This window comes from Orcinus orca, chromosome 4, assembly GCF_937001465.1.
Source record: "Orcinus orca chromosome 4, mOrcOrc1.1, whole genome shotgun sequence".
NCBI classification, from domain to species: domain Eukaryota; kingdom Metazoa; phylum Chordata; class Mammalia; order Artiodactyla; family Delphinidae; genus Orcinus; species Orcinus orca.
The window spans coordinates 25130473-25154054 of record NC_064562.1 but is presented as its reverse complement, the minus strand read 5'-3'; the positions used below and the strand labels follow the sequence as shown (position 1 = coordinate 25154054).

The 23582-nt window shown below is 37.7% G+C and overlaps 1 protein-coding gene across 1 annotated transcript in view; it reads right to left on the bottom strand.

Moving 5' to 3' along the window:
* Positions 1-20116, bottom strand: part of USP38 (ubiquitin specific peptidase 38) — a 34388-nt gene extending 14272 nt beyond the window's left edge. The window contains exons 1-6 of the mRNA XM_004263596.4: positions 18908-20116; positions 17240-17375; positions 11261-11390; positions 9391-9492; positions 4612-4770; positions 2292-2485 (exon numbers count right to left, since the gene is read on the bottom strand). Of these exons, the coding sequence (XP_004263644.1) occupies positions 2292-2485; positions 4612-4770; positions 9391-9492; positions 11261-11390; positions 17240-17375; positions 18908-19589 (1403 nt within the window). The 5' untranslated portion in view covers positions 19590-20116. The remainder of the gene's footprint in view (positions 1-2291; positions 2486-4611; positions 4771-9390; positions 9493-11260; positions 11391-17239; positions 17376-18907) is intronic.
* Positions 20117-23582: the final 3466 nt, after the last annotated feature.

Below are 23582 nucleotides of genomic sequence, written 5' to 3'. Positions count from 1 at the left end.
TAGAAATAGATTAAGCTATTAACTAAAAACTTAAGTAAACAACTTTTGAATTCTTTCACATCTGCATGAAATAAAAAAATATGCCGTCATCAAAACTACTATGAAGTTAGAGTGATTTAAAGAGTGTGGTACTAGTGCCAGATGGGAAAAGAAGCTATACAAAAAACAGTATAGGAACAAATGGGTATCCATTTGGAAAAAAATGGAATTAGATTAAGATTTCACATCATCACAGGTGCCACAGAGGAGTAATGAGCTAAATGTAAAATACAAAAGTACTGAAGTATTTAAAAGAAAAAAAAAGGTGGGGAAGGGGTATAGAGGGGAAGGCTTCCTAAAATTCAGACACTATAAATGATAAATAGCAGATTTGACTACATAAAATAAAAAAATTGCAAACAAAACACTCCACAAATTTGAATCATACTGACTGGAAGAAAGCATGAAACAAAGGATTATCACCCATAGTATATATAAATCAGTATGAAAAAGAAAAGGACCCAACAGAAAGGTACAAAATGGAAAGAATAGGTTATTCAAAAAAAGAAACACAAATGAACAAAGAAAACTAGAGAGGGAAAAACTCTGTAATGGTCAGCAATACACATTTTCCTCCAGATTGGAAAAATTTTTAAAGACTGATTATATCAAGCACTGCTAAAGGCATGGGGTCATAGGTACAATCATGTATTAGTATGCAAGTTCAAATGCTATAGCCTTTCTGGAAGCAATTTGGCACACCCTAGTCAAAGAATATCCTCTATAACTGCATATGGGCAGAAAGATATTAATTATAAGCAAAACAATCTAATATTCATCAGTAGGAATATGATTAAATAAATCATGGTACACCTATTTACTCAGAATGACACAGTTCTGTCATTTGCACTAACGTGGGACTCTTTCCAACACAAATCATTAAAAGAAAAAAAACAAGTGGCTGGAAAAGAATATATAAATAGGATCCTTTATAAACATATTTTTAAAAAAACAATTCATTTGTTCTTGTACTAGATAAATCTTATCTCTGTACAAAAACTAGGTTTGGAACAATACAAGCAAAACTGTTAACAAATTACCCTTGGGGATGGGAATGTCTGATTTTTATTTTATGTACTTCTAGATTTATTTTTTTAAAACCACAAAGAATTTACATATTACCAAAGAAATAAAATATCCTGTCTGCTTATTCTGAGATAGTATTGGCCACTGTACAATAAGATGTGCTCTTTGAATTGTGGTTGCCAGTTATAACTGCTTTGGGTCTAGACCTGCTTTCTCTATCATCTGTAAAATGAGATGGCTGGATTAGATGACCTCTGGTGGTGAGACATGGATTACTTTAGCTTTATGCCTAGTATCACTTGTGTCTAAGAGTATACATTTTCTTAAAAAAAAAAAAAATCCCCAATACAAACAAACCGAAAGACAAAAGAAAACACTAGACCAAATGAAAAACACCTCAGTGTTGACAGTATATTCTGAGGCCAGGAAAGAAAATAAAGCTAAACTCTTTATCTTTCAGTTTATGATTCCTCTATGTAGGTATAAAAACTTACACAGGCTTAGAACTCAATTTGTAAGCATCTTTGCTCAAGTCCCATGAATACTCTATTGGTACAGAAGAGAAAAATTCAACCATGCTTTTGCCTTCAGGAAAAGTTTATCATTATTTTGTACCTTTACAGATTGTATTCACATAGCTAACAACCTCTGATTTCCTATTTGCTTGGCTGCAAAAGAAAATGAATTTGAAAGTAAATCTGTAAGACGGCAAAGAAACATGTCTGTTTATACAGTTGTTCAGTATCTATCAACTTGGGGTGGGAAGCAGAGCTTGAATTTCCTTAACAGCAACAAAGGAGTTATTGATCTGATAAAACAGCAAAATATCTATAAGTAGAAAAAACATGACCACCTTAAAAGATACACAGGTTAAAAGAAACAGGATAATAACAAATTAGTACTTGAGGACCCTTAAATTCTGAAATAAGCTCAATCAATACCTCTGTTACATTAATAAATATCAACTTGGAGTAATTCAAAAGACTCTAAATGCAATATATAATATAAACATGAAGTAGAATTTATATAAGTTAACATTTTAGAAGTTCCTGAGCAGTAAAAGCAATTCATTTCTGAATAAGGTAATTATATGAAAATATGAATATTTCTGCCATATATAGGAAATAATGTGAAGATAATCCCACCATTTACATTTCATCAACATGCAATAATTTCTACAGTTAAAATGAAAACAAACAAACAAAAAAGCTCAAATTTAAACTTACTCTGTGGCCATAAACAATGCTTGTATAACACTGTTCATATAACATGTATTCCCTAGATTAATAAGACCAGTTTTCCCAGTTTCAGATTTTCCAGAAAGTCTAGACAAGCAAGATGCCAAAGAATTGGATTGAGAAGTCCAGGCACTTTGACTGAGAATCAGTTTAATCTTCTCTTCACTGGGCTTAGGAAAATCCTGTAGATCATAAAGAGGAAAAGTAGTGTAAAAATATAAACTTTTTTTTATTAAGTTAACACCATAAAGAAGATTCTTCCACTGATACTTAACCTTTGTTTTCTCCCACTTAGTTTGGAAATCACTGATAATACTTGAGCAGTCATCAAAAAATCAAATTACACTACATGGCAAAAATAATTGTCTCCTAAAATGAATAAGTATCTCCTAAGGTAGAGTTTATCAAGCTGAGGAATACTCAAGAACCAGGAATTGAAGTCACATTTGAACTATTTATATTTCCTATTTGCCAGCAAAATGTTTTCAAAATAAACCTCTGACATCAGAGAGTATATTGCAGTGCTATTCAAAGGCAGTAGAATAAGGACTTAAATTAGTACAGAATTGAATAAGCTTAACAAACAATTTGCTTTCAAATTTTGTAGTGAAAATAATATCTCCTTTTCATTCAATACTAATATTTACCCAGTACTAACCCTTAGAAATAAAAGCTCAAAGTAATCAGGGAATGAAAAATGAAAGCATCTAAGCACAATGACCTCTGACTTTAAGAAATAAAACTCAATCTCATGTTTAACCATATAGAAAAATTATTATAGGATACAGTTTCTTCCCTGCTTTGTGACATATGAGATAAAATTTTAAGTGTAAGTAGTTTCAAGCATGAGTAGAGCACTGGAGAATAAGGAAAGTTGGTAAAATCATTCAGGCTTTTTTGGACTATTACCATCGAAGGTACTTAGAGCTCAGAAAACATTTTCTGAAGGAATTTTAATCTTTGGATTTGATTTTGCTGTTGTTGTTGTTGACAGCTAATGGAAAGTGCTTCCCTTGGTTTAAGAGGGAGATCCTTGATTCTTCCGAGCCTATTTCAGTTATCAGAATTTTCAACATTCAGCAGTGAAGAATGACATTTAACAACAGCAATAGCTTTCATCTATGGACACAGCGACACTGCAGATAGAGATTAACATTACTATCAAATCCATGACAAAAACCAGTTTGCAGGGCAGAAATAGAGACACAGATGTAGAGAACAAACGTATGGACACCAAGAGGGGAAAGTGGCAGGGGGTGGTGGTGGTGGGATGAACTGGGAGATTGGGATTGACATGTGTACACTAATATGTATGAAATGGATAACTAATAAGAACCTGCTGTGTAAAAAAATAAAATTCTAAAGTTCAAAAAAAAAAGTAAAAAAAGAAAACAAAACCCCCCCCAAAAAACCCTTTTATACATAAAGACATTTACTTCTGAAGTGTCAAACTGTCATACCACTAGTACACAATAATTGCTGAACAGTCTTGTGTTCTGGGCTCAGTTTGATTTAGCTAACTCTACAGTAAAAACAGCATGCTCTGAATTCACTTCAGATACATAAGAAGTAAAGATAATGAGACCTTATATTTTATTTCAGATCTCAAAAAGGAACACTGTTAATAGAAATGATTTCTAATAACTTCTAAATACACCTAGCTGAGGCAAGTTCTTCAATTCTTTTGCTCTACCCTGATCACGCAATAAATCTACTAAGAGGAAAGTGTGCTTATTGTGACCCATTTTTCAAGACAAACAGAATCAACGCTTTTTAGATCCAGTTATCTATACAAAGTTGAAAACCAGTAAGTTCACAAATAATTCAAGTAAAGATTCTATGAAATATGGACATTCATGAACAATGCATAGCAAAAATGAAATAAAAAACAGAAGAAACATAAGTCAAATATTTTATTAAAGTGTCTTTCCTTGATTCTAAGACATATCTTACATATTTTAACGTTTCTGATATTGGGATGCAACTCTGATATATGTATTAACTTAATGTAGCATTTTTTAAACCAAATCTCCCCCAAAGGTATTACAAATTTACAGGGACACCTTATCATTGTTGGCATTGTAGAACTGAAGAAATATGGTTATTAATTTAGATTAGTTATAGTAAATAAGAGATTACTCCCTAAAAATTAATGAAACTTGATTCCAATTACATATTTTATTACATATAAAAGGCATAGTTCCATAAAATACTAAAATGAATAGCTGCTTATAGGAATGTTTCACCGCATTCATCTATCACATCATGGGCTGCAGCTCCGCAAATACTGGTGCAACTATTATCATACCTTTATTGCTTCCAGGATAGGTTCGTAGAGATCTGGAAATCCAGAATAATGATACATCATACAGTGTATCAGTTCTGTTAATTGCACTAGGAAGGTTGTACTGGAAGGCAGACCATCACTTTTGAAGGAGTGAACCAAATTAACTACATGAGGAACAATCTGAACAGAAAAGAAGACAAACATTCCTCTATTTATACAAATTGTCAACAAATCCTCTAGCCTACAAATGGAATGCAAATGTTACACGATCAGCAAATGCTTTTCTGTATGTTTAGTCACTGCCTTTTTCTAAAAAAGTTATGAAGCTAAACATTTCTAGAATATCAAGGTAAATCTAGGTTTAAATCACATATAATTGTAATTCCATAGAAGACCCCTCTCCTCATTCTTAGACTCCATCTAAAACTAAGGTACAAACAAATTAAGGTACAAAATAGGAGACTTAGTCACTGCCGCCATGCTAAAAACTGGCTTAAGTTGAAAAATGTTAGGGCTATTATATTTACCAGATTGTTCAGTAGGGAGAAAGTTTTAAAAGATAAACCCAGAATTAGCTTAAGAGCTCCATCTAGTGTGAATTTTAGATTTTTCACTTAAAAGAATTATACAGGAGTATGAACATTAAAGTCTACTTCAAAAAACCTTCAAGATAATTTATACATGTAACTAAAATTACAGATCAGACTTCCCCAGTGGCGCAGTGGATAAGAATCCTCCTGACAATGCAGGGGACACAGGTTCAAGCCCTGGTCCAGGAAGATCCCACATGCTGCGGAGCAACTAAGCCCGTGTGCCACAACTACTGAGCCTGCTCTCTAGAGCCCATGAGCCACAACTACTGAAGCCCGCGTGCCTAGAGCCCGTGCTCTGCAACAAGAGAAGCCACCGCAATGAGAAGCCCGTGCACTGCAACGAAGAGTAGCCCCCACTCGCCGCAACTAGAGAAAGCCCAGGCGCAAAGACCCAACACAGCCATAAATAAATAAATAAATAAAATTATAAATAAATAAAAAAAAATAAAATTACAGCTCAGGCTACAGCAGTACCTCTCTTTAAGATAAGGGACTACCTCTATTTTAGGGTCGGTGTCTTATGTAAGCATGGTTATCCTTGCTAACAATCCCTATGCCCCACCTCTGAAAAGAAGAGACAGTTCTAAAGCTAAAGTGAATTAGAAATTTCTCTTATTTTTAAGGAATTGGGGTTAAAAATGAAGGCGAAATCTAAAATGCTCATTGCTCATAAATATGCAGAAAACTATTAATACTGATAATAAGCACAACAATGTCCTTTCATTATAAAATTAGAATAAAAAGTCAATACAGAGCCAATCACATATTTAAGAGGTTATTAACAAAATAAAATAAATTCTATTTTGCAGTAATGGCTCATTCCATTAGTACAGTGCTATACTTGTCTCAACTAATTATTAATTATAATCTGATACTACATATTTACAGTTCATATGTAAAAAGCATCTTATTTTCTACTTGTAGAACTTTTCTGTGTAGCAACATGGGAAAATATTTATTATGTAATGTTAAATTTTAAAACAAGGATACAAAAACTGCATATAGATTACAAATATAAATACCTTGTTAAAATATATAGGGAAAAAAACATCGTGATGGAAAACGTAAAAATTGTAATGTAGTGAGATTGAGGGTAATTTCACTAACTTCCTATATTGTTATATTATCTTTCTGTAAAAGTTTAATTTTGTTGAATGAATTATACACTTATTGTAAAAAAATAAATTTAACAATACAAACTTGTATGAAGTAAAAGAAAAAGTCTGTCCCACTGTCCAGTGAAAGACACTGCTTGCTGTATATCACTTCATATAACATATAACATGTCATGGCATATACCACATATACCATCTAGAACTTTTCTTATCTCAACTGACAATCGCCTCTTGCCTCAATTCATGCAAAACCCCCCAACTGGTCTCCCTGTTTCCACCTTTGCCCTTCTTCAGACTATTTTCAAAGTAGCCAAACGAACCAAATAAAAAGCAGTGTAGAACATTTTTTTTGGTTGCTAACTCGTGATAAAAGTGAAGTTATAGCTCCATGGACTTATCATCAAACAGCAGTGACAACAATTATAGTTATATCCCAATCAACTCCCTTCCTTCCTGTAGAAAGAAAATCATATTCTTAAATTAACACTGCTATCCTCATTCTGCTGTCTCTGGTTTTACTCTTATGCTTTGAGGTCTGAAATCACACTTTAGCTTTTGCACCACTTTCTTTAATCTTACCTCCAAAAAAGGTATTAATCTGACCATAAAACTACCAGTTCCTAATGGTTCACTCTACTGCTATCATCTCTACATTTCAAAGCAAATCTGAATTATAAGTTTGCTCCATAAAGCCATATCTATCAGATACTCTCTTGCTAAAATAGTCAGAAATCCAAATTATTGTTTCCTCAGAGGTGACAGGAGAGACAAAGATGGAAGGGAAGAGGAAAGAATTTTTAAAATGATTGTTTAATTTACAAATCCAAATCTTCTAAAAGCTAGTGTACAATCTTCCTAGTGTAGATTGGATCTCTGCAGTCAGATAATACACATAATTGTCTACTACTACATCCTATGTCAAAATGATCACTGACGTGGAAATAACACTAAGTTCTTCACAAGCATATAGATAGACATCCAAGCAGGTTATTACCTTCTAAATATCTGAAAGTTGATTTTTTTTCTGAATGAGCAAATCTAAATATATGCAGACATTATTGTGATACTCATTAAACTTAAGTTACTATTTGAGAAAATGTGTATAACTTATTTAAGTAGAAGCTTTGATATTTTCTCTTTTGTTAAAAATTTTTTTTCCACTTATAAAAAGCATACGGAAAGCAACTTGGTCCATAATAACACACACTATAATTTCAATCTCAGTTTGCTCTAAAATATTCTAAATGTATAATACAATGAATAATGATGCTGGTGATTCCAGATTATTGTTCATTCTTAGCAACTCCTAAACCTGAGTCCTTCGCTGAGTTATTTAGAGTTATAGGTGATTTAACTACCACATGATCCACTACTAGATGCCCAAGTTAATTTTAGTTGAGTAGCAGGTCAGGATACACACAGAATGTAGAGAGTTAGTAGGTCTTTGTTTTTAGACTTTACTAGGCCAGATCACAATTTTCTACTTTAGATCTAACTGTTCTTTAAATAAATGATTTAATATTTACTTATTTCAGTAGCCAAATATTTCAAAGTCAACCATTTGCCATTTCAATTACTATTTTCAGGGGAAAAAAAAGCAATACAAGGTAAGGAGATATCTTCTATCTTTAAAAAAATTGAGCAGAGAAATAGGTTTAGAGTACAGCAAAAGTGACTTTTCAGAGAGATTAAGGAATGTATGGAGAGCAATAAATATTAGAATGGATGATTTCCTTCCCAGAAATTCTGAAAATAAACCTTTTCTCAAATGGCCTATACATGATCATGCCTGAAGACAGGGAAAAATAGTTGTTTTTTTTCCCTTGGAAGATTTTGCTAGTATAGCTGCTGTATTAGCTCAAGTGTGAGTTTTGTTTGTGTAATGGATATAAGGTTATTAACTGATGATCAAGCTCACCAATTAGGGCAATGAATTGCAGAAATCACTCACCCTAAGAGATAATGTATAATGTAATTACTTGTTAGTAAGGTTTACTTCTATTAAGCCTGAAGATTTTGGAAATGAGGCACCAAGTAGCCTATGTGAGTATATAATTCTCTGAGGCTAGTTACATTTCTAGCTGACAATCAACAACTGAAATTCTGCACTTTATCAGTCTCCTTTGAATTTGTTTGTGGTGGGTCAGTATTCCTAAGATTTTAACATTGTGGGTGTGTTGATAATGAGTTTCTAGTCCTGTAAAACTGAGGATCAGACCTTGGAGGAAGCACGTAACCACATACACCACTGCTTTCCTGTGATCCCCTAGACAGAAAAATGGACAGGTTCCTAAAATAACATTTTGTCATTTTTCACCTGCAATAACTGATAATCAAATAATCAAAATCAAATCAAATCAAAAGCAGTGATGTAGCTGGTTAAAAGTGGAAGGATTCTGGATATACTTTAAAGGTGGAATCAACAGAATTTGTAGGATATGGCCTGAAAGAGAATGAAAAGCCCTAATTCTGGGGCAACAAAACAAAGACTTATGGTTTCATGCTCCTGAAATTCTAAAGCAGTCAGTGGTTTTTTTTTTTTTTTTTTTTTTTTGTGGTATGCAGGCGTCTCACTGTTGTGGCCTCTCCCGTTGCAGAGCACAGGCTCCAGACGCACAGGCTCAGCGGCCATGGCTCACGGACCCAGCTGCTCCGTGGCATGTGGGATCTTCCCGGACTGGGGCACGAACGTGTCCCCTGCATCGGCAGGCGGACTCTCAACCACTGCGCCACCAGGGAAGCCCTAGTCAGTGGTTTTAAACCATTTTTCTCCTACACTGTTCACCTGTGCAACACACAACCAACAGTGACACTGACGTGACATCTCTCATGTACAAGAGTAACTTTTAACTTTCAATTGCTGGTTGTGATTGCAAGTGGAGCAATTTTGGTGAGACCCAAAACATTCTAAAAACATATTCTTTGGAAGGAAATCTCACAATCTCAATTTTAAAAGGAATCATAAAGCTACATGAAAATAGTTAGATTTAGGACCAACCTACAAGGTTTTCACAAATACAAATGTGACTCAATATTAAATTGAAATTTTAAAACAAGTCTTTTCAGTGTAGAAAGCTTGTGTCATAACTTACCAAATGGAACGCCTCTGGAGAATGCTGAAAACTAAGCAGCATGTGAGAAAGAACTGTGAGAGCACCGGGTCTCACAAGAGGAAACCAAAGCCGATTAAAAACCTGCAGAAAAGACAAGACATCCACTTTAAGAGTTGGTAGGGAAATAATTAATCCAATCAGTGATTATCTTCCTAGGGCCAAAAATTATTTGTGTGAATATCCCCTTTCCTGAGAAGTTCTGTCATAACATATGTTATTAAATTCTGGGAAATGGAGAAAGTTGGGAAATAATATGACAGAGATCAAGAGAATAAAAGGACCTAACCAACTCTGAAAACTCCCTGATCAAATAAAAATCTGTCAAACCATGTTTACAAGGTGATATCTCCCTGGTCCTTTATTCATTCAATTCATTCAGCAAATACTTATTGACCACCTACTGCTGCTTGGCACTATTCTAAGTACTGGAGATACAATGGTAGATTAAAAAAAAAGAAATCTCTGATCTTACAGGGCTTACTGTCTAGAGGGTGAGTAGAGACAATATAAAGTAACATGGGAGAGAAATGCTATGAAAGCAGGGTATGTTGAAGAGGGAGTGCTGAGTGGCAAAAAGATCTGCTATTTTATATACGGAATTTAAAAAATGCATCGTGATAAAGGTGATACCTGACTTAAAAAAACTGAAAGCAATGAGAGTAAGTCTGACAGATAACTTGGAGAAAAGCGTAGGAAGCAGAGCAAAGACCCTGAGGCCTCCACCCTGGTGGACTAGAGATATAACAACTAGGGCAGTGTAAGTAAAGCACAGAGACTGAGGCAATAATAGTGGGAGACCGGATGAGAGAAGTAGCAGTGGGCCAGATCAGGTAGGACCTTGTGTGACACCTGAAGAGGACTAAGGGCAGGAGCTGCAAGGCTACTGCAATCAATATAGCAAGGGGTGGGCTTCCCTGGTGGCGCAGTGGTTGAGAGTCCGCTTGCCGATGCAGGGGACGCGGGTTCGTGCCCTGGTCTGGGAAGATCCCACGTGCCGCAGAGCGGCTGGGCCCGTGAGTCATAGCCGCTGAGCCTGCGCGTCCGGAGCCTGTGCTCCGCAACGGGAGAGACCACAACAGTGAGAGGCCCGCGTATGGCAAAAAAAAAAAAAAAAAAAATCTATCTATCTATCTATCTATCTATCTATATATATCAAGGGGTGGGAGGGGAAAATCAGGGGTTAGATTGTGGATAAGTTGAACTTGAGATCCAACTGTCTAAGTTGGGTAAGTGAATATGGAGTTCATGGGAGAATAATGGACTTGAAATATAAACCTGGCAGTCATTAACTTAGAGACATTATTTAAAGCCATGGGTCACTATAAGTATGGACTGAGAAGAAAGTGAACCAGAGATGTGATTCTAAGGCACTCCAAAGTTAGAAAGATCCACTACAGGAGACTGAGAAGCCAGTGAACTAGGACAAAAGTCAGGAGAGTATAATGTCCTGGAAACTAGCAAGAAAGTGTTTCAAGAGGGAGTGATCAACTATGTCAAATGACTAACAGGTCAACGAGAGAAGGCTTGAGAAATAACTCCTGAGTTAAGCAACACTGGAAAGCACTGGTGTCAAAGATAGCTTTGGCAGAATAATGGTGGTAAAAGTTTGATTAGCTGGGATTCAAGAGATAACGGGAGGAGTGTGTTTTCATAATAAATATTTGAAAACAGCAAAATTATTTTAATTACCTAATCTTAAGTAGCATTTTAAATTTCTAAAGCCCATTCAAAAGAAAACCAAAAACAAGACCACATTCAAAATTAGACACTTTAAAGGGGACAACCCAAAGATAAAAAGACTTATTATATGGGTCCATATATTCCAATAGATTTATACACTCCCACTTACCAGTTCTATCTTCAGTAAAGTAACATCTATCAAAATAGTAAACTTCTGGACAGCTGCCAGTCCTTTCAGGAGTGCAATCACCCATGTGTCTACATGCTGAGCCAACGGCCAGGAGAGCCAGTCAATCATTCTGAAAATTGAAGGAAAACAAAACTATCAGCATGGAAAATATCTTTAACATTACTTATTGAGGAATAACAGGAGTTATACTAGATAATCACTCACTTTGTGACTCAAACTGAGCTTGCTTGTGAAAAGTACTATTCAAGATGTAGAAATGACTATAATGGGTGCTAGAACTCAAGGAGTTTCCAATCTTGTAAGCTGACAGTTTCTTATATAACATATTTGCATTAAAAATAATTTCTGATAAACAAGCATTTTGCATAAATGCAAAGTTTTAAACATGCTATATAGTGAGTGGTATCAATAATTTATTAGGCAAATTTACTGTAAGAAGAACAGTTAAAATACGGCTATCTGGGACTTTCCTGGTGGTACAGTGGTTAAGAATCCATCTTTCAATGCAGGGGACACTGGTTCAATCCCTGGTTAGGGAACTAAGATCCCACATGCCACGGGGCAACTAAGCCCGAGTGCTGCAACTACTGAGCCCACATGCCACAGCTACTGAGCCTGCACCACAACTAGAGAGAAGCCCGTGCACTGCAATGAAGAGCCCACGTGCCGCAACTAAGACCAGATGCAGCCAATAAATAAATAAATAAATATTAAAAAAACAAAAATATGGCTATCTGAACTGAGACATATGGATACGAACCAAAATTTCTCCTTTCTGGTGATTACAGTCTAAATATGAAATGCAGTGTTAAAAAAGACTATATTTTGAATTGTGAAACAGGTCTCTTCATCCCTTTCAAAATCTTACCATACAAAGACAACAAGAAGAAATTTCAAATAGATAAAAAGGGCACCAAATGTGTAAATACTGAAGTGGCCTCATTTTGTAATAATGAGTGTTTTTCTTTTTGAGTACCAATCGCGTTTAATGGAAATAAAGATAAAGTAATATGGGGTATGATGGAGACTATCCTTAATGTTACACATCAACCACAATGAAAAAGACTGCTATGACTCTTTTGGAAAGCAACTGGGCCAAATGTTCATATTATTTGATCCAGTAATCCAATTGGGAGGACTATATAATAAAAAAAATAGTAAAACAAACCAGGATTTTAAAGTCAGAATGATATAGTTTAAAAATCTCAATTCACCATTTATTAGCTGGGGAACCCTAAATACTTATGTAAGTTATTTAACTTCTTTGTGTCTCAGTTCCTTATCTGTAGATTATGGATAAATTTTACAGGACCGATGTGAAGGTTAAATGAGTTAATACACTGGAAATACTGTGAATGTCTTTCTTCCAGATATTTACACATGTGGCAATAAATAAATACTTTGATTGTACAAAATGTAAAATATAAATACTAAGTACATAAACACGTGACCAAAAGAGCAACTAACATGTCAAAAGGACTGACTTTCATATGATATGTTATAAACTATCTATCAATACATTAACATTGGAGTGTTATCTTTATTAAGGTTTTTGCTCTTAAGATTAAAATGTTTCATCAGACATTAAGAGTGGCTCCAAAGTTCAAACTCATTTTACTACGAGTTATTTGTATGTTCCCTCTGCTCCCTGCACACATTTTATCTCCCTTCTTGTTTTTCTGGCCAACAATGATGGTTGTAAGTCATTAAAGTAGTCCCTAACAGCTGTTCCACGTCTCTCAACTATTGTTAGCCTGGTTTTCACAAGTCTGTGGCCACTCTAAGTACATGAAGTAGAAAGTAGAGATACTTGCATTTGTGTACAAAGAGTATATTCACTGCAGCACTGCTTATGATACAGAAAAAATGCAAATTATCTAAATGTCCATCATAAGGAAATGGCTAAATATACTATGGTATTGATACTATGAAACATTATGTTGAGTTTTAAAAGATGAGATAGATCAATATGAATCTACCAACAGGGATCTAACACAGAAAGGTCTGAGATATTGTTGAATTAAAAAAGAAAAAAATGCCAGTAAATCTTTTTTTTTTTTGTGGTACGCGGGCCTCTCACTGCTGTGGCCTCTCTCGTTGCGGAGCACAGGCTCCGGACGCACAGGCCCAGCGGCCATGGCTCACGGGCCCAGCCGCTCCGCGGCATGTGGGATCCTCCCGGACCGGGGCATGAACGCGTGTCCCCTGCATCGGCAGGCGGACTCTCAACCACTGCGCCACCAGGGAAGCCCGGTAAATCTTTTTAAAACTGTTTTTTGTTTGTTTAAAGGAAAACATATGAGTACATATTGTATATATATTTTTTAGCGTAAATACGTGCACAAAAAAACATGTGGTTTAGATAAGGAATATATGTGCGCACATCTCTTTGGCTGTATGGACTCCTCCCCATGGGGACCAAAGTCCCAGAGTAGAACCAGGTTGGGCTCCCTAGCACACAGGGCCCAAGGCCAGAACTCCCTTTAGCTCAGGTCTAAGGGGGGGGTACTAGTAAAGAGTGAGGGGGCAGAGTAGAAAATTCCACTTGGCCATGGCTTTTCATTATCTCTAATCACCCAATCAGCCTTTTCCTCCATCCTCTCCATTTCTAGCTTCCCATCTCATAAGCCTCTAGTCTTTATCTTATCCCATGTGTACCCAATCTCCTAACCACCCTAAAGATACTTCAAGTCAGAAGTAACACAAATTAGAAGCCACTCATTCAAAAAATATTTGAGTATCTATTATATAATAGGCACTGTGTTAAGTGCTAAGAATATAATAGTAAAATATGGTTTCTGCCCTCAAACTGATATGGAAAGTTAGGAAATTCTCAACAGTCACACAATAAGTACTAGTACTGGTATCTGAACTAAGCTCTGCTGGCGTATAATGCAACACCTTTGGCTACACTTTAATTATATTCTAGTCTTGCTTCAATTTGATTGGACTTACGTATGCTCAAATCCTCTCAGACAAAGGCACTATAGAATCAGTTATTTTTATGGTTAACTACAGTAATCTTATCCACCATGTATTGGTTACACTTTGAATTTTAAGGACACTTAACTCTGATAGGCTGATTTAATTTCTTACTATTTAAAGAACAGTTAGCTGTAGTTGTAATAAATCTTGTTTCCTCTGTTAGATTGTGGGCTTAAGAACAGCGATCTTGTTGTTTTGTTTTTTAATCTTTAATCTTTGATCTGCATTAAAATGGAGCTCAAATTTGTTGAACAAATGAAACCATTTCTCTCTATAGCCAAAAAAAGTACATGCAACTTGAAAATCTTAAAATTGGCAATATTATGAAAGGCCACAAAATAGATTTAATCTTAATTTGTAGAGAATAAAGCCAATTTTCACTTTATTGTAGGTAGCAGCTTAAGGGCTAGATCCAGCCTTCAGTTTTATTTGTTCCAATGTTTTAAATATTAGAAAACTCCACATAAAAACTGGATTTCAGTCTCCTTTTGAAAAATCAGATTAGCAACACTGAACTCAAATTTCCCTGTGATAACAAGACAACTGGAGTTGAGGATCAGCTTTCTCTTTCAGAAAATGCTTGTATACCCCATTCCCTATTACTTCAGTTACCCCGGCCTATTTCATACTTTAATGTTACTATCTGGTTCTTGTACAATACCTGCATTTGCATTTCTTTGGATTACAGAAAATGACAGTAAAGCATGACAAGTGCTATGTGTGGGGAAGCGTAGAGTATGGGGGAGTAGAAGGTGGGAGTGTGATAAAAGTAAACATTACTATTCTTTTCAATTACATTTGCAATACAAGAATAATTACTCCAGGTATATTATAAGTTAAATAGGATCATGTCAGATAAATTGGAAATGCAGTGGAAACTGGATCACAACTTTCCATAGAAACATAGGTAAAAATTAATTTACAAATATCTTAAAAATAAATTCGTAAATTGGACACTATGGTTGTTTTGAAGAGGTTAAAAAATTAAGACTAAGAGTGCCATACAGAACATTATAAATCAACTATAAGAAAAAAAGAGAAAAAAAAGACTAAATGCTAGAGGGCGAGAATTGTACACATGTAGCTTTCTGAGAACCCAAAATAAATACTTAAGTTTACAGGTTACTTTATGACTGTAATTTACAACAGGTGCACAGAAACCACTGTTCTAAATCCTTACATTTTAGGGGACTTCCCTGGTGGTCCAGTGGTAAAGAATCTGCCTTACAATGCAGGGGCGCGGGTTCCTGTCTTCTTCTTGAACTAAGATCCCACATGCTGCAGGGCAACTAAGCCCGCACACCACAACTACTGAGCTCATGCGCCTCAACTAGAGCCCATGTGCCACAACTACAGAGCCCACGTGCCACAACTAGAGAAGAGGAACCCCACACACCACAACTAGAGAGAAGCCCACGCACCACAACTAGAGAGAAGCCCACGCACCACAACTAAGACCTGACACAGCCAAAAATAAATAAATAAATTCTTACATTTTATTTAAATGTGCTATGCATACACACATATATGTGCACACAGGAAATAAATAGAAAAAAATTATAAAACAAAACCAGACAGATATGAAACAAGAACAGGAAGACAGGAAAAGCTCAATTAGAAAAATATAGTCATTGAAATAAAGACACTCAATAACTGGAATAATCTCTATAAATGGGTACCTTTGAAGGAAAAACTAGTAAATTATAAGACAGTATTGATGCTCTTCCCCTTAGATCACCACAAGGTCTGCACCCTCATTTCCTTCATATCTTTATTTCATGGTCACCTTCTCAGTGAGGCCTTCCTCATCTATCATATTTAAAATTGCAAACCATTCCCCATGCTTTCTTGCTTTCCTATCTACTTTTTTCCAAAAACGCTCATCACTATCCAACATACAAAATTATTTTACTTACCATACTTAATGAAATCTAAAACAAAATCAGTTTTAGGATGTAAAATGTAGTTTATGTACCACTAAGGCAAGAAAAGTCCTGTAATCTAAACTAGAACACCAATGACTATACCTTTCCACATTTTAGCATCTCTGAGATCAGGATGTATCTCTTCAAATACGTTACTGATATTGCCTGCCTGCCTCCCCAGCTAGAAGCCCGTTAGGATATTTCTACCCATTTGTTCAATGAGGTTTTTAAACACTGCTTGGCACTCATAGTAAGTGCCCAATAAATGTGATTTTAATAGTTGAAAGAATGAATGATTGAATTAATAAAAGCACAAGAGTTCTGAGAAGCAAAAATAACATTAAGTTTACACCTAGAAATATAAGAATAAAACTGCAAAACATCAAGGATAAAGAGAAAAGCATAAACATTACCAGAAGACCCTAACTACTCACAAAGGAACGATAATCAAATTGACTGCAGACTCCACATCAGCAACAATAGATGCCACAAGACAATGCAGTATTATTTTCAAAATGCTAAGAGAAAATAACTATCAAATTAGAATTCTGTATCTTGCCAAATCATCTACTTGGGAATAAGCAAGAAAAAAACCCCATTTCAAACAAAGGCTAAGAAAGTATTACCCAGAGGTCCTGGTTGAAAGAGAAAGTAAAAGTATGTACTAAGTAAAAGTATATACTTAGCCAGAAAAAAAAAGATCCCAGAGGGAGGAAATAGGTTGCAGGCAACAATACTGAGCAAAGAAATTAGTAAAATATATTGATAATCCAACCAACTCCTGGCTGAACAGTAAGTGTATATGTGTGCTATATTTTTGGAATTTAAAAAAGCTGAATAGAAAACAGATATGTGAGTTACTGGATGCCTGTCAAGCCTATAGTAAGGTAAACAATTCATTTCAATTAATTTGGAGAGTCTTTATATATTTGATTCCACAATATCAGTTTTAAACATTTCCCTAAGTTTTTCATTACCCACAAAATACAGCAAAATATCTCCTCCTCCCAAATCTACAATTACCATCTATGGTGTTATGAAGAAGTACCTGCAAAGAGCTTGGGTCATACTTGCATCTTTTACATTTGGATCTGTAGTAAGGCTCCTGATGAGAACTGTTATCATCTGAAGAGGAATGTGCTGCACAAGGCTTGCCAATGCCACAGAAGGTTCAAATGATGCATCTATTTTTTAATTGAAAAGAAAAAGGAACATGGCAAGAAGGTTCAAGGGAAGTATTCAGAGAGAACAACAATTTACCACCCCTCCACCAGGCAGTTGTTACACTCCATCTCATGGGTAGACTCTAACATACAAGGAATGTTAAACTGCAGAAACGAGAGATTAAGAGTAGTAGTTCGACAATACTGCAACATAAAAACTATTCTTCACTATGGCCATATTTAGTCCGTAAATTACTTTATTTTCTTGCATTCTTTAATATTGTTATTGTCGTGTTAAAATATTCATTTGTAAAGCAGTAGCCAGAAAGGACATGCAAGGTATCATAATTCCCATTTTAGATCCTCCAAAGTAACTTACCCCTATTAATTATAGTAGTCATCACATTGTTCTAAGGAAACTTTTTAAAATCACTTAAAGAAGTAGAAACTAAGATAAATTTGGGGGGGGACTTTGCTTAAACTACATGAAAATTAAGCAAATCCAAGATGAGCAGCTTTACTACTACAGTTGAAAAAGTTCTGGGGAAATCGAACTGTTATAGCAACACAGGCAATACATGAAAAATTACAATTAAAAAATAAACCAAAACTCAGATAATGCAAATATATAGTTGGTAATTCTTTCATAAATGTACTTAATTCATCAGGAAAGCATGGAGCCTGTTAAAACTCTACTCTTATTTCTTATTCTCAACATAAAAGGAGGATACCTCCTTCACAAGTTCAATTTCGAACAACAGCCAGAGAACGATTGTACCAAGCAGAGAGGGAGTGAACACAGTTTTGGATCTATTGTTTCACAACTTACAGAGCTGGAAGCTCCATGTCCGAACAAGGAATGCAAACATACAGGTAAAATTCCCGAGTGAGAAAGCATTTTCCTGCTAAGTATCACCTGATCCCTCCCGGATTTCTAAGGACACGATCCGTGGGCTATTGACACCTGGAGCGCAAAAACACCTATTTAAGTCTTCATACTCTTTCCCTTCACTCGGCCACCTGTATCTACTCTCACAAACTACTGCAGACATAAAATGTCAATATTCAACAACGACACAGTTAACTAGGATAATCTACTAATAAATGGCACACAGTCCATGAATTAAAAAATGGAAAAATTCAGAAACTAAGGAAAAACTCATGACAGCAAGATGACAGAATCACAGTACAATGATGATACAGTAAACATTATTATGCGGCCATTAGTCACTAATGAATAGAAGCTTTTACATAGTAGCTGTCATCTTCAAAGCATTCCATAACTTGAGCAGGAGCTGGGTAGTTAAGCAACTTGTTTGCTGCCAAAGGTCTTAGACCTCGACGTTCTCAGCCTCTAAACTGGAAACACTGCCCGTTTTTTAATGTCCAAAGTGACAGCCTGAATAGGGCAGTGGATAAGAATCTGGATGAAGGTGTTAAGATGTCCTCTCCCATTAAGATGTTTTCAGAGCAGGGAAACAAACACGGTGTGTACGTAAGAGACACACACTAAATTTCCAAGAGAGATTTTCTGGGAATGTAATGACCCTTACCTGTGGAAGAAATGCTTGCAAAAACTTCTTGCAGGGAAGGCAGCAAGGTGGAGGGCTCGGCCTTCCAGATGTTCTGGAGCAAGTTACTCACTTTTGTCACCTGTGAGACATATTCCCGCAGCTCTTTCTCCTGGGTGGACACGCACTGGAAGTGGCCTATCGTTCGAACCAGCTGTTGGCAGAAGGTGATGGACAATTTCCCCTTGGGGATGCACTGCACGAAGTCGGTCAGGAGGTCGCTCAGTCGGGCGCAAAGCTGCGGCTCCGGCCTCTCACACACCATCCGCAGTACCTCCACCTGCAGCAGGCTGAAGAGGTCCAGCACCGACGGGCAGCTCATGATCAGCTTCAGGCCGTTGTGAATATAGTCCAGGATGGCTACGTCCTTCCTGTCCAGCGAGTGGTAGCCCTGTTGGAGGAGGCCCAGCACGAACGTCTTATTGAAGAAGGACTCGAACTCTGGCCGGTGGTAGCGCGCGTAGGCCTCCAGCACTTGATGGCCCACCTGCCGCTGAAAGGGGTCCTGGCCCTCCAGGATGAGCCGCGTCGTCAGGTCAAACATGGCCTCGCATTGCGCCTCGTCCAGCCAATGCTCCGCCGACTCCACCACCTTCCGCACGATCACCCGCTTGAGGGGCAGCGGGTGCGAAGAACTCACCAGGCCCTCCAGGATCTTGTCCATTGTCGCCACGCTGCAAGGCCCGGCCCAGTGAGGAAGGAGCGGGCGGCCACGGCCCCAGGGTGGGCCAGGAGAGCCCCGGGGCGGAGGTGAACTTGGAGCGCAGCAGCAGCAGCGGGACCGACCACCGCCACCGCTGCCTCAGTAGCCACATTTATCGGGCAGAGGGGCCCATCCAAGCCCGGGCGGGAGTTGGCAAGCCTGGGGCGCGTAAGAACCGGCACCGCCCGCGATGGGCCTAAGAAGCCAGAGGCCCGCACTCCGCCGCCGCCCCGGGCCCGCGGGGCCTCAGCATCAGCTCTGAGGGGCCAGCGGGGTCCCTTGGCGGCTACGGGTGCTCAGGGGCCGGGGCTGCGAGCCAGTGGATGAGGAAGCACGCCTCCGCGTTCTGCGGCAGTTGTGGGCGTCCGGGCTCCGGCAGGTCGTGGGATGAAAACCGCCCCGGGTTGAGTCAGGAGCCGCTGTCACGGACGGTGCCGGATCAGCCGGGGAGAAGAGGGGGTGGACACCCTTGACCCGGATTCAGAAGGTCCGGCAAACAGGAAGTGGAGGACGTTGGAACCTCCGGAAAGGCCCGCCCCTCCGCCCCTTCGCCCCGCCCCACTCCTTTCCTCCCTCCCCTCTCACCGTCCTCCGCCCACAATCGCCTCCTCCCTCATGGGCCGCGCTGGGACACCCTCGCTGACCCGCAGCTTAGCTGCTGCGCTGGCGTGGCTGCCTCTGGCTGAGTGGGGCGGCTACCGTAGTGTCACTGGGGGATCGTGTGTAAGTCACAGGAGGCTTCCCGGGAGAAGCGGCCGGGAGCGGACGCGTTGGAGGTGACTACGACTCTACGAGTTCCACCTTCCTATCTCTATCCGTTCTGTCCGAGTCAGGTTACTTGTGAAAGGCCGAGAAAGTTTTATTTAGGTAAAATCTTGTGAATGGGAAAGTTTTGGAAACACGAGTAGAAGAGCATTTGGGGAGAAAGTAAGGAAAAGAACTCAAAATCCGGATTGAAGGGAAATCGTTTGAGGTCGTGGCTCATTCATCAAGAAATGAGCTAGGATTCCTAAATGAGATTGCCTTTCTCTTGCGTGTGGTTATTGAAGTAAGGGCTGTACTGGTGGCCGTATGCGTTTAGAGACGATCCGTTATCTTTAGCAAATATCTTTTTAATGAGCTTTTGTGGCATGTCGAAAATTTATGTTGTCCGAAAAATGGGGGGAGAGTAAGGAAAATGACAGGTGAGAAAGAATGAAAGAGTACTTTGAAAATAAAAAAGGTGAAATTTTCACAGTATTTACGTGTAGGCTGACCTTGAAGATGGTTTACAATAAAGAAGAATAGATGGAGTCATCACGCTTGTACTCTTTCAAGTTAAATTCCAAGGATTCACCATAAGAATTTAGGCTTTAATTGGAGACCTTTAAATTGGAAAATATTGCCTAATTATAGCTCCGTTAAGACTTGACTAATATGATTGTGATATCAGACGTTAACGGCCTGTAATACAGACGAAACTTTAAAACGGTTTAGTTGAAATGTCCAGTAGAAAAAGGAACAAAATTGTAAGTTGTTTACCTTGCTTAATAGTGTTTTGGTTTTTACCAATTTACAAAATGGTTACACCAATATATTTAACACATCAGTAAGGATAATCTTGAAAAGAATGGCTGTTTAGACAAGGTAGGAGCTGGGTAGAGGAAACTTGAGACCGAGTTAGTTTGCAGGAAGAGATTGAAGATAAAAGAGATATGAAGTAATTGATGGATCTAAGACAGTCATGCTAGAACACAGGAATAGCTTTGGAACTTTTCCTTTTCCAATAGATGGAAGTAAAACTACAGAGAAAAGTTCGCCTTTACTGGGAATGGTGCCACGTTGGAAGACAAGAATAAGGTAGAAAGTAAAGCATTAGAGGACTGAGTGGTAGGATTGTGGATTTGCTGATATCCTGTAACTTAAATGCTGAGATGTAAAATTAACAATACTTAATAACTATCTGTTACATCCTATGTTATGTGACAAGGGAATAACAGAGGAAAGAAAACAATATTTGTTATATTTGTTATATATATTAATATATAGTCTAAGCAAATATTTTTATTATATATACTAAGCAAATATATTACACATTCACAACAAAAAAAGGAGGAAATACTTATAAGTCTGTAAATGGTCATAGTTGTTATAGTTGGTATTTATAACAGCCTTTTCCCACTACTATTTCGTATTTCCTTTGCCTTCAGCAAGTACCTCAGCTGGTTGTAGTTCTTTGCTTGGTGGAGTGACCCAAACCTTCATTCCTGAAGAATCTGGGCCATTACTAGTCCTACCTGGATTGGATTGTTGTAGATTTCCATTAATTTTAATCACAGAGCATAGTAATACTAAGAGATGCCCTAAGGGATCTCTTGTATTCCAGACAATGCATTCCTTATCTCCATTGTATCAATAGTAGAGTTGCTCTCCAATTTCCTCTTGATAGTGAGGATTAATCACCCCAGCCAGCACACTAATTCCCTTCTTTGCATGTTTTTTTAAAAAATAAATCTTTATTGGAGTATAATTGCTTCACAATACTGTGTTAGTTTCTGTTGCACAATGAAGCGAATCAGCCATATGCATACACATGTCCCCATATCCCCTCCCTCTTGAGCCTCCCTCCCAACCTCCCTATCCCGCCCCTCTAAGTCATCGCAAAGCACCAAGCCGATTTCCCTGTGCTATGCTGCTGCTTCTCATTCTGTAGTGTATATATGTTGATGCTACTCTCACTTTGCCCCAGCTTCACCCTCCCACCCCATGTCCTCAAGTTCATTTTCTATGTTTACCTCTTTATTCCTGCCCTACAACTAGGTTCATCAGTACCGTTTTTTTTTTTTTTTTTTAGATTCCATATATATATGCGTTAGCATACAGTATTTTTCTCTTTTTGACTTACTTCATTCTGTATGACAGACTCTAGGTCCATTCAACTCACTACAAATAACTCAATTTCGTTTCTCTTTATGGCTGAGTAATATTCCATTGTATATATGTGCCACATCTTTATCCATTCATCTGTTGATGGACATTTAGGTTGGTTCCATGTCCTGGCTATTGTAAATAGTGCTGCAATGAACATTGTGGTACATGTCACTTTTTGAATTATGGTTTTCTCAGGGTATATGCCCAGGAGTGGGATTGCTGGGTCATATGGTAGTTCTATTTTTAGTTTTTTAAGGAACCTCCATACTGTTCTCCATAGTGGCTGTATCAATTTACATTCCCACCAACAGTGCGGGAGGGTTCCCTTTTCTCCACACCCTCTCCAGCTATTGTTTGTAGATTTTTTGATGATAGCCATTCTGATGGGCCTGAGGTGATACCTCATTGTAGTTTTGATTTGCATTTCTCTAATGATTAGTGATATTGAGCATCTTTTCATGTGCCTCTTGACCATCTGTATGTCTTCCTTGGTGAAATGTCTATTTAGGTCTTCCACCCTTTTTTTTTTTTTAACATCTTTATTGCGGTATAATTGCTTTACAATGGTATGTTAGTTTCTGCTTTATAACAAAGTGAATCAGTTATACATATACATATGTTCCCATATCTCTTCCCTCTTGAGTCTCCCTCCCTCCCACTCTCCCTATCCCACCCCTCCAGGCGGTCACAAAGCACCGAGCCGATATCCCTGTGCCATGCGGCTGCTTCCCACTAGCTATCTACCTTACGTTTGTTAGTGTATATATGTCCATGCCTCTCTCTCGCCCTGTCACAGCTCACCCTTCCCCCTCCCCATATCCTCAAGTCCGTTCTCCAGTAGGTCTGTGTCTTTATTCCTGTCTTACCCCTAGTTTCTTCATGACATTTTTTTTTCTTAAATTCCATATATATGTGTTAGCATATGGTATTTGTCTTTTTCTTTCTGACTTACTTCACTCTGTATGACAGACTCTAGGTCTATCCACCTCATTACAAATATCTCAATTTCGTTTCTTTTTTTTTTTTTTTTTAACATCTTTATTG